The following is an 11,413-nucleotide window of genomic DNA, read 5'->3' on the forward strand; positions in this document are numbered from 1 at the left end:
TGCAGCCTGAGACAAGGCCTCCCTTGCCAAGGCAGAGCTGGGGCTGGGGCTGGGGCAGGGTCTCATCTCTGCTCCTAGGACCTCGGCTGGGGCTCCTGAGCTCCCTCACAGGGTGCTGACCTGAGGTCAGCGTGCGGGCGGGGTCACAGGCGGCCTGCCCGGGGCTCCGAGCAAGACTGTTCCTAGGTCAGCTCGAGCAGAAACAACTACGGTTTCCACGCAGCCCTGCAGCAAACCCCAGCAGAACCAGACCTGCTCCCGGGTGGGGCTCAGCAATCCGACCCCCAGTCCCCCTCTGGGCTCGGGGAGCCAGAAACTCACAGGGCGGGGCCTGGGCGCTTGCCTCAGCCCTGACACAGCAGCCACACAGCAGGGTCACCCGCAGCTCGGTTCACGGTGCTGGGCTGACAGCAGGGCACCTGCAGCGCCCACCCTGCCAAAGGGAGGCACGGGCCTACGTTCGAGGGTCACATACAAACACGCCCGTGCGCACACCAGCACCGGTGCTCACAGACACATGCACACGAGGAGCACGGAGGTCCTGAGGACTGGGGTCTAGGGGTGACAGCCACCCCCCATGGGCACCGGGCCTCCCCCAGGCTCCCTCCCCCCAGCCGCTGCCTGGCTCCCCTCCAGCATCACCGAGCGCTCACTCTGCCAGTACCTCCATCCCACGCCAGCTGCTCCTCACCTTTGTTTCCAATGACTCACAGAATGAATGGAACTTTCCGGCTGCAGGGACACAAAGGCATGCAGGTGTGGGGCAGACAGCCTGGACAGGGACTCAGAACTCCCAGTCAGAACCTACTCTCCTGGAGAGCAGAGAGCCATCTGGCCCCTGGAGCTCTCTCCGGCCTCAGGGTCACGGGGAGGTGGGGGCCTGGAGCCCAGCATCTCCAGAAGGGGTTGATCAGGAGCAGAGTAGTGAGGCCCCGGCCAGCCTGGGTCAGAGACGGACACCGCCTTTGCTGCGGCTGAAAGGTGGTGAGATGCAGGGCAGGGTCAGCCGCACTCGACCGTGGGGCTTAGGCTGCTCCTCCTAATAACCCGGGCCCTCCCCGGATCCCAGCAGTCAGGAGCAGCTAGGACTGGAGCCGTGCCCGCCAGAAGGATCGAGATGCTGACACGAGGTGGCCTCTGTCCCAGCCCCCCCCCCACATCCCCCAAGAGAGGAGTGCAAACGGCCTCACCTCAAAGGCAGAGGCCAGCCCTTCCCTTGGGGCCCTAGCTGCGGCCAAAAGCACCAGGGCCTCCCCCGACAGACCCCTGGGCCATGAGGACCGCACAGCTCAGACCAGCCTTGGGGAGTGAGAGGTGGGGTCCCGCGCCCACCGCTCCTGGGAGCAGGCCGGGAACATAGAACTCTCAGCCCCCGGAGCCCTCCCCAGGCTGCAGGGCTATTTAGAGACTCCGCAAGGCCAAGAGTGTTGCAGAAACCAAGCCCCAGGCAGGTGCCCGCGCTCTGAGCGGGTGCGGTGCCATCTGCCCAGTGAATGGCACTGATTACACAGACGCTCCAAAGTTCCGCTTTCTGCAGGAGCGCCGCCCTGCCTTTATTTCTCGGCCTCCACCGCTGCGGCCCCGCCAGCCTCGCCACAGCAGACCACAGCTGCCACCCAAACCCAAAATAAGCCGCCGGGCGCCTGACACGGACACGTGCGACACGCCACCCCCCCCCCGCCCCCGCCGCCTAGCAGGGGAAGAAGTCGGGGAAGATACTGTCCACCTCCTCCCGCAGGGCCAGGCTAGGGCAGCCTGTGTCCGAGCCCCATGGCTCCAGGGGGCCGTCCGGGAGCTCCTGGGAGCCGGGCTCGGGGTCTGTCAAGAAGCCTGGCTCTGCCCTGTCCAGCAGGCTGCTCCTGGCTGTGCTCCGAGAAGGGGCACCGGCACCTCTGCCCTCCAGAGACCCTGGAAGCAGACAGGACACATCAGCCTGGCTAACTGGGCGAGGCACAGCAGAGTCAAGGTGCAGAAGAGGCCCACCTCTGTCCTGCCTGGCTTGGAAGCCCTTGGCTCCCAAGTGCCATGAGGGGTGGGCGAACCCACTCCTGCTGACCCTGCTCGAAACCCGGGAGGACCTATTAGAGCACGACAGAGAGCGATGTCCCACAGCACTAAATCTCACAGACGTTCTGCTCCTCTCCCACCCAGATGCCCTTGTAGGACCGTTTAGAGAAAAAGCACAGACTCCCAGCAGCAAGAGACACACACCACGCTCCAACATGCCCTACGTGCACACGCGTCACCTTGCGTTCCCCACCCCAATGACACTGACAACCACCAGCAGGGAGAACGTGGGCTCAGAGACAGATAGTGGGACCCTAGTGGCACACAGCAAGGGGAGCCCACTCACATCTCCCCATTAATCCCAGCCACCTGCCCAGCCCCTCATCCAGATTGGCTGAGGCCCCGAGGCCTGGCCCTCATGAGGGCCAGTGGTGGCCCAGGCCCCACATCCCCACTCACCCAGCCACCAGTCGGGACTGGTGTTCAGCAAGAAGGACGTCCCATCTTCCACGTCACATCCCGACACAGGCCTGAATGGGACCAGAAGACTTCGCCCTGAGTGATCCCAAGTGAACTCGCTCTTGGAACCTCAAGACGGAAGTGCAGAACCTCAAAGCTAGCTTCAGGTTCAGGCTGAACAGGGTGCCCCCCCTCCGCCAGACCCAGAGCCTGCCCACCGAGGACAGACTGGCCCACCCCGCTGCCTCTGCTGGTTTCCCTCCAGCCTCTGCCACGCTCCCCTCCCACGCCCCAGCTGGTCCGTGCTCACAAAACACAAACTCGTTTACTATCAGCCAAAACACAGACCGGCTAGGAACACGACAACATTTTCGGAAACGCGTCAGAAAGCCACACGGCGGCGTCTGGCTCAAACGGGTCTGGGCTGGCAGCTGTGGCCCAGGCACAGACAGTGAGGGAGGGGGACAGACTTCCCAGGGGCGGAGGCGGGCAGAGTGTGGGCAGGACTGGAAGGAGGCATGCGGGACCGCTGCAGAAATGCCCACCTGGGTACCCACCTGATGTCCGGTGTCTCCACAGAGCTGGCCTCCTCCGCTGGGGGCCCAGCCTGGTCCAGGCAGCTCTGAGCCTCTTCGCTCACCAGGGGGGAGGGTGGCTGCCACAAGCGGGGAGGCCAGGGTGGGGGCGGCCTCAGGGGCTTGGAGGAACTTGGGCCTGGAGGCTGAGACAGCAGGATGCAAGGCTCTACGACAGAAGTGAGGTGCAGGTTGGCCTTCCCCACGTGGGGAGCAGCCCTCCTCTGAAGCCCTTGGCCCCTACCTGCCATGCCCAGCACAGGACAAAGGAGCTCAGAAGCAGGAGGCAGACAGATGACCCAGAGATGAACACCCAGGGCTCCGGTGCTGGGCACCTGCCCCAGGAACGCTTCTCGGAGACACCCACTTGGCCTCAGATCAGCCCTTGGAGCTCAGATCTAGAACCCCACTCCCTCTGCCCACAGTCCCTAAGCCAGCCTCCACCATCAGATCTAGCACCCTGCCATGTGACCTCTGCACCCTCACACCCTGCCCACGGCTCCCAAAGTTCCCTGGAGATGCCAGCTCCACCGCCAGCCTTGGTGACAGCAAGCCGCCGCCCCTCCTGTGCTGGCACTTTCGAGCAATCAGAAAGCATAGCCTTGGCTCCCGGGGCAGTCACGTGCACGGGGCCTAAACGCTCTCACAGTCATTCGTGCTCAAGTACTGACAGACAGCTGCGGTGCAGGGTCCAGACGAGGGAGACACAGTCGTCAGAACTGCCCTGCAGGCTGGGCTGGCACAGCACCGGAGGACAAAGGCCCTCCCCGTGCAGAGTCTGTGACTCATTCGATTACAGAAGAAAGAACAGGAAGGCCGCCCGAGAAGCCCAGGCCGTGCGGGGGCTGCTCAAGAGAGCTGGGCACAACGTGGCCAGCAGCAGGGATGAGGACCGGGACCCGGGGACCCCTAGAGGCCCAAGGTGACGGAGGACTGGGGGGCCTGTCCTTGAGGAGCAGAAGCTTGGACACTGCTCCCTGGCAGAGAACAGGATAAAGAGGACAGGCCAAGAATGGCCCCCACCTGCAGCCGAGAAGCCCAGGCCACCTCAGCTGCACCCCTGCCCCTGGTGGCACCCGTTACCCTGTGTTTACCACAGCTGAAAGCAGCATGGGGTCCCCGAGATTCACCCTGACACGCGCGTGTGTCATGATGAGAGAACCACGGCAGGTGTCCAAGCCTTGATGAGGAACAGACCCCGCCATGCCCGGGATCAGAAGCCATCCATCCTGCAGAGCACACCTGTCCCCCTCCAGCGAGGACACCAACCCCATCCGCACTGGGACCGGCCCTTGCTTACCAGGGGGGGCTGGCAGACCCTCCGGCATCTCAGCTGTTCCCGATGGGGCCTCGCCCTCGCCAGCGCCCGTGGTCACACAGCTCGGAGGAGCCCGTGGCCTAGGTGACACAAAGACAGAGGAGGAGCCCTGAACCATCTGTGTCTGCTGCCCCCGTGGGCTCCCCAGCCACCCAGGGGACACTAACACACTCAGGCCACAGGCTCCTGTGCCTCCGTCTGGTGGCCCTGCTGCGCTCAGACACGGAAAGGCCAGCTGGGTAACGTCCCTCTGCCACTCGCGCCACGTCTCCTTGGAAGGACCAAGAACCTAAAATGGAAGCAAGTGTCATAAGCCACACACACGCAGGAAACGCACACTGTGGGTTGTCACGGGCTGCCCTACAGGGGTCCGAGAGGCTCAGCCTGGGTGCAGACCCCAGACCGGAAAAACAGAACAGAGGGCAGCGGGGATGTAACGGATGCAAGATGCCCCACAGCGGCTCCTCCGCGCGGACCGGGCGCCGGAACAGCACTCACAGCGTGCGGCTCCTGGTTAGGCACGACGGTGCCGGCGAGCCGCAGGAACTGCACCGCCATCTCCAGGACCGAGGCCATGTCCTCCCGCCGGCCATCAAACTGGGGCAGCAGAGCCCGCAGGCGCTCGCAGCTCACCGAGATCCGCTTCCTGCTTCCAGACAAGCAACAGTGTCCGTCAGCCCACCCGGCCACCACCAGGAAAAAGGACCACAGCTGCCAGAACACCCCAGGCTCTCCTCACCGAGGGGCTACCCGCACCTTTGCACCAGTGTGGCCAGCCTGGCCCTGGACCCCGGTGCTAGAGACCCCAAAGGCACACCCTTGAGCCACCCAGGACTCAGGTCAGAAAGAAGGCTACAGAGGTGGGCCCTGGGAAGCCCCTCCCTTGGGTTTTCTTGCTCAGCCTGCCACCTGCCAACTGCCCCTGACGGCAAGGCCGGCATGATCCCTGTTCCAGCTGCCCACACCCGCGTCACAGCCTCGAGTCTGATGTCCTCGGCCGTCCCCACCACAACTCCCCTGCAAGCCCGGGACCGTCCTTCGCCCACCTGCGCTCCCTCTCGCTGAGCACATTCCGCGGGAGGCCAAAGCCAGAGCCCGAACGCTCGGAGGGCGCCTTGACCGGGCGGGCGCCCTGGCCGTGGTCCTCGCTGCAGCCCTGGGTGCTGGACGGGAAAGAGCCGCTGCCCAGGAGAGGCAAAGAGCGCGGAGCTCCGTGAAGCCCCGGAAAACACCGCTGGGACCCAGGTGCCCTCATGGACGTCGCTGGGGGGGGGGGGCCCACCGGGGGGGGGGGGGGGGGGGGGTGAGGGTGGATAGGGTCCTCCTCGGGGGCTTCCCCTCCCCCCACAGGACCTGCGGTGGGCGCCCTGCCCCAGGGGGTCCTGCCGGGTGGGGACCTGCAGCTCGGTTCCCGCCCCCCACCAACCTGAGCAGACGCCTTCCAGATGACCCCCTCCAGCGCCTCCCAGGTTCCTCACCTGCACCCCTCTACAGCAGCCTCAGGGCCCTGGGACGCCATGAGCGCAGCTGCAGGGACGCAACCACACGCCCAGGACCCCCACGTGCCCGCCCTACGCGAACGTGTGCGTCTCGCCGGCTCCGCCTACTCACGTGTGCCCCTGCCCCACGTGCCACCCGCCGCCCCGCCCAAGCACGTGCTCTGCCCCGCCCCCACCCGCTCCGGCCTCAAAGTGTCTCCCAGCAGAAGTTGCCGAAGCTGGCCCGGCCTGGGTGCTCCTCTGTCCTCTTCCCGAGCGTCGGGGGTCGGCCCGCTCCCACTCACGTGTGGCCTTTCCGAGTGCCGCCCCGAGCTGGCCTCTGCCTCCTGGGAGGCAGGGGCCCGGCCCACAGGGAGCCTGACTAGAGAGGGGCTCGCAGGTGAAGGACTACCCCGGGAAGGAGGGGACAGGACGTTAGAGTGGTGATTGTCTGGACAGGGCCGGGCAGCCAGTGTCCCAGGCAGGAACCCACAGGAGCCCAGGCTGTTCCGTGCACTGGTACGTGGGCCGGGTGTCAGGACGCTGGAGGTGACAGGTAGGACTCCCTCTACGGAGCAGTCGCTGTTACCTGGGGCGGGGAGGGCAGACACAGGGGTGGGCGGAGGAGGAGGAGATGGGAGCTTCTGGAACATTGTGCAGCCAGGAACCCAGCTAGGGGTCCCAGAGGACAAGGGGAAGACTTGTCAGGGAACTGCTGACTGGGATCTGTGGGACTCAGGGGTCGGCTAGGGACGGCTGAAGGATTCCCACCTGCCCCGGCCTGTCCGCCGAAACATGTCCTCTTCCCAGGCGCTCCACGTCAGTGAAGTGCCACCCTCTGCCCAGGAGCCAGGGGGCACGCTGACAGCTCCCAGCCGCAGCTCTGCACATCTTCGTCCCACTGTGTGCCTCCCCAGCACCCAAGTGCTGGAGGGCTGGCCTGCCTGCCTCCCCCACCCCTGCCCCTGGCCACGCCTGTGCACTCTGCCTGCCCTGCGTCCCTGGATTCTCGCCACCCCCTCAGCTCACTCCCAGGGGAGCGCTGCTCAGAGCCCTAGGGCCCCGCAGGTCTCTGGGGCGCTGGGAGCCAGGGCGCTAGCAGTGTGTCTGCTCCCCTTGCTGGACCTCCAGGGACGGGCCTCCGTGGGAGGACCGAGCCGCCTCCCACCAGGGCCGAAGGGCCCTGCGGCGCCTTTGGGGTTTTCCAGCGTTCAAGCGCTGCTTCCTGTTTCTCGCGGTTAGGAGGGTTCAGAGCGCCGCGGTGGGGGAGGGTTCCCGGGTGGGGATGAGCGGACCGACCCCAGCCATCCCCCGCTCGGTTCCCGCCTGGCCCTACGCCGCCGCCATTCTCGGCGCAGCCGGCAGGGGGCGCGCCCGGCCTGCCGCCCGGACCCCGACCCTGGAACAGGCTTTCTTAGTCTCGGAGAGGGAGAAAAGTGCTGTGTTTCAGGGAAAGCGGAGAAGCTTTTCCCCTCGGTTCCGGATCCGAGCCGCCGCTGCCGCCGCGCATGCCGCTTCCCGACCGGGTGCGCAGCCCGGGGGACTCGTCCAGGGGGTCGCGGACGGGGGTGCGCGGCGCGGGCCACACCAACCGGACCTTTGTGTTCGACGACGGCCGATGCGCCCCCAGGTACGGCCGATGCGCCTCTCCCCCGGCGGAGGGACCCCAGTCCCCGCGTGCGCCCTCTTCCAGGACCCTCGCACACCCTAGCCCCCCGCCCCGGGGCCCCTCCTCTTCGAGAGCCCCACATCCCAGGTCCACCTCCACGCCCTCACCCGCGAGCGCCCTCCCCGCCTACCGTGGGGACAGGAGCGCCCCACAGGACCGGGCCTCGCCGAAGGGGCACTCGCTCCGACGACCAGCAGGTGCCCGGGGGCTGGTGTCTGTCTGCCTGCGCTCTCAGCGCACAAGGGCCCCTGGCGCGGCCATTTTTTAGGTGTGGGGTCCAGTATCTCCCAGGCGCGGGAAGTGCGGCCACAGCTGGCTGGGAAGCTGGGGCTGCGCGCGGGCCTCCCAGTCCCCCTCCATCGAACCTGGAGGAGGAGCCCGTCGGGGGTGCACGCCTGCGGGGGGGGGGGTGGCAGCACGGTACCTGAGTGGGGCATGGCAGCAGGGGTACTCCACACGGAAGGGGTGTTCAAGGGCCCTCCTTCCCAGGAAGGACCCAGACTGGGATGTGGGATGCAGGTGTGCTGTTACACAAAGGGCAGGAGTCCTGGCTTTTTAATTGTTCGGTATTTTGGCTTGTTCCTTCTCTTTCGGGTCCCTATTTGCCCAGCGGTGTGAGAAGAGGGCCAACTGGTATAGCTTCTAGGTGTCGTGGGAGCCAGCCACGGTCAGCCACCTTTCCTCATAGTGCCCCAGGATGCCACATGTCCTGTGCAGCCGGGTGACTGGCCCAGAGGGCACAGCCCCCTGGCGAGGCCTGGGGAAGGCAAAGTCCCAACAGACCTGCTGGGGTTTTGTCCCAACCCAGGGAAGGTCATGCTGGGTGGAAGGTCAGGCTGGATGGGGAAAGGGAGACTGGGTGAGGGCCCCCAAGAGAAGGTCCGGCTAGGTGGAGAACCACAGGAGAAGTTAGCCTGGGTATGGACCACCTCCCACCCCTACCCCCACCCAACGAAGGGGGACTAGTGGAAGCAGCTAAGGACAAGGCTTCTGGGTTCGGGAGGCTTCAGCTGGGAGAAGGAAGACCTTTCTCGGGTGGAACGAGGGCCTGGGTTGGAGAGCTTCTGCGGGGCAGGTTCCTGCACCAGGCTTCACAGCAGGGCGGCTCCGGAGTCCGGGGGCCTGGCTTTGCCCCCTCTCTGGACCTTGGGTGAGACTCTGTCTTGAAATGTGCTGCGTGATATCAGTAACAGTGCTGGGGTTCTGGGCAGAGGTGGGGGTGGTGGGTACCCCTGCCTGCTGCTGGCAGGGACCAGCCCCCTGACTGTGAGGTCAAGCACGAGGGATCTGGGGAGGGCTGCTGGCTCTCTGGGCTGCAGGAATCTTTACCTTGGTGCCTGCAACCCTGCCTGGACGCTAGGTCCATCCCTGAGAGGTGGGGTCCCAGGCCCCAGCCACCTCGTCAGATCATTGGTCACTGCCCTTCTTATCCTGTTTCTTCCCCAGGTGCAGATGTCACTGCCCTGCAGGTGACAGTCATTATGGAAGGGACAGAGGCCTGGGAAGAACTGTCCTGCCCCAGAGCTGGCCAGTGCTAGCCTTCTGGTCCGAGCCCTCTGGCCTTTCCCCGAGCTGTCAGTTCCCCTCAGCCCTGCCCCTCCCCACTGGGGGCAGGCGTGGCACCCTGTGGGCCCTGATGGCCGAGGGTGCAAAGATTCAGGGCTGGCGTCCTGCCAGGGTACGTGCCTGGCCGGAAGTCTCAGCCAGCTCTCCAGGCCCATATTAGGGAGCAGTGCCTGCAGGGCAGCAGGAAGCAGCCCAGGCCCTGTGGGAAAGGTTCTCAGGGCCTGAGGTACAGCTTAGCTCGGGCCGGCACGAGGGTGGCCTTCTGGTCTAGGGGACTGGAGGGTACTCGGGTCTGCGTTCGGCCGAGAGTCTGCGGCAGCAGCTCAGAAAGACAGAGGTGAGTGAGAAGGAGACGGAGGGGGGGTAGCTACTTGGAGCCGTGCTTCTGTCAGAGGGCAGGTGTGTGGGTGTGACCTTGTGCTCACGTCCCGCCGCGCCACAGCCTTGAGTGTGCTGGTCTGTCCTCCAGCCAGCTTGTCCTCACGTCTGGGTCTGAGTAACCCGTGGGGTGGCCGAGGTCGGGCTCTGTTACTGTGACTTCCTCTCCCCACGAAGGGTTAGTGACTAAGTGTGAATTCTTTCCCTGAGGTTTCTCTTTGGGCTCCCGGAGGAAGCGGGGGTTTGCAGGCTGTTCCGGAGTGCTGCCTGGTTCAGGGAGGCAGTCCTTGTCTTCTCTCCAGACAAGCGCCCGGTTTTCTGCCCCAGGAACGTCTGCCTGAGTGCGTCCTGAGCCTTGTGGTGAAGGGGGCTAATGGGTGTGTACGTGCACGTGTGTGCACACACGTGCATTCCAGTAGGAGAGCAGGCAGGACAGGGCGGGGGCACCTGGAGTGTGGAGGAGGGCCCTGCCTGCTGCTGGAGCAAGGGCAGTGGGGGTGCACAGAAGTCTCTGGGCGGAGCTCCAAAATGGGGATTGGCTCTGGAGCAGCACCTCATTACCCAGGCGTTTTGAAAGTTGTCTCGGGAGCTGTTCGGGCCGTGTGTGTGGATGTCCTCCTCCTCCTCACATTCACCCAAAATCTTTTTCCCCTTTGGAGCCAGGGGCCTTCCCCAGGGGGCGAGGGTCGTGCTAGATGCTGGTGAGTTCAAAAAGTTTGCAGGGGATGGAGGCGGGGCCGGGCCAGCTCCCGGGACTGGAGTCCCTGGAGAGGCCTTCCGGAGAAGTCAGCTGTGTCGTCCGGACCTGCCACGGGGGACGTGTTCAGGAATCTGCCGTCGCTCTGGGCTGTTCTGCGTGGGACAGTGAGGTCTGGGGGCTCTGGACACGCTGGCCACTCTGGGCGCCAGCTGCTTCTGGCCCGTGATGTGGCCTGACACACTGATAGTGACTGGACCTGAGGCTCCTTGCTGGGGACCTCAGCCGGTGACGGTCTCCTGAAAGGAAGGGCAGCCACCAAGTGCTCACTAGTGCAGGGGATCCAGAACCGGGGGACCCAGTTCAGGGCTGCTGGGCCGCCGCAGGAAGGGGCATTGGCCGGGACCTGAGCAGCGTGTGAGGTGGTGGTGTCCGTTGCCCACCCTGCGGCTCGGCACCAGGGCTAACGTCCTGGCGTGCTCCTCCCGTCGGCTTCGTCCCAGCCGAGCCGCCAGGGCTGTCACATGGGGACAGAGCATCAGCTCCCTAGGGGTCAGGGCAGGAAGCGGGTAGGAGAGCAGGTGGAGCTCGGCATCTGCGGGGGTGCCTGTAATTGTTGTGCTGGGTGGTGCAGGGAGGGCGGCCCAGTGGAGCCGACGCGGGCACCCGTGGTCTCAGGGCCAGCAGCCGAGGACCTGGGGGACCCGGAGGCCTGAAGATGTCCTCCCTGACCCGGTGGGTGGTGGGGGTGGCAAGGCTCAGGGAAGTCGGACAACCTGTCTCCCACCTGGCTAGGTGACAGCCCCTGTGGGGACCCTGGCCACAACTTGGTGTTTGTACCTGTGGTGACAGTGACAGCTCCAGGCCGGCAGGGGCCCTGGAGAGGCTGACAGCCTGGCGTGGAGTTCTTGTGGGAGCCCTTAGGGTGTTGGTGGGGACGTGACCCTGGAGGCACCGGCCGGTGTCAGAGGACAGAGAACAGGGAGCCAGCCGCAAAGTTGGGTTCTCTTGGATGCCGCGAGCGCAGGGCTCTACGCCTAGGATCTGCCAGGAATAAGGGGTCACGTGGGGGCAGAGTGACATCCCCACCTGGGCTTCCGTTTCCGGATGAGGACCCCTTTGCAGGCCACGCAAGCTTTCAGGGGCACGGAGTGTGGCCAGCTCTGCGGGCTGAGCAGGGCCCTGGCAGGGGCAGATGGGGCAGCCCTCCTCCAGGGGGAGCCCCCGTGCCCTGCTGTGACAGAGAGGATGCCTCTCCCCCCCCCC

At 65.5% G+C, this 11,413-nt stretch overlaps 2 protein-coding genes across 2 annotated transcripts in view; one reads left to right on the top strand and one right to left on the bottom strand.

The window, feature by feature from the left end:
• Positions 1 to 1,690: 1,690 nt before the first annotated feature.
• On the bottom strand, positions 1,691 to 5,878 carry SOHLH1 (spermatogenesis and oogenesis specific basic helix-loop-helix 1). Its single transcript, XM_040631367.1, has 6 exons — positions 5,838 to 5,878; positions 5,406 to 5,540; positions 4,858 to 5,005; positions 3,024 to 3,121; positions 2,467 to 2,537; positions 1,691 to 1,908 (listed from the first exon to the last, which is right to left on the bottom strand). The coding sequence occupies exons 1-6, from the start codon at positions 5,876 to 5,878 to the stop codon at positions 1,691 to 1,693; spliced, it is 711 nt and encodes a 236-aa protein (XP_040487301.1).
• Positions 5,879 to 7,345: 1,467 nt separating this feature from the next.
• Positions 7,346 to 11,413, top strand: part of KCNT1 (potassium sodium-activated channel subfamily T member 1) — a 107,855-nt gene continuing 103,787 nt past the window's right edge. The window contains 1 exon segment of the mRNA XM_040631368.1: positions 7,346 to 7,467. Coding sequence (XP_040487302.1) covers positions 7,346 to 7,467 — 122 coding nt within the window.

The sequence above is a fragment of the Ursus maritimus genome, unplaced genomic scaffold, assembly GCF_017311325.1.
Source record: "Ursus maritimus isolate PB19 unplaced genomic scaffold, ASM1731132v1 scaffold_17, whole genome shotgun sequence".
NCBI lineage: Eukaryota > Metazoa > Chordata > Mammalia > Carnivora > Ursidae > Ursus > Ursus maritimus.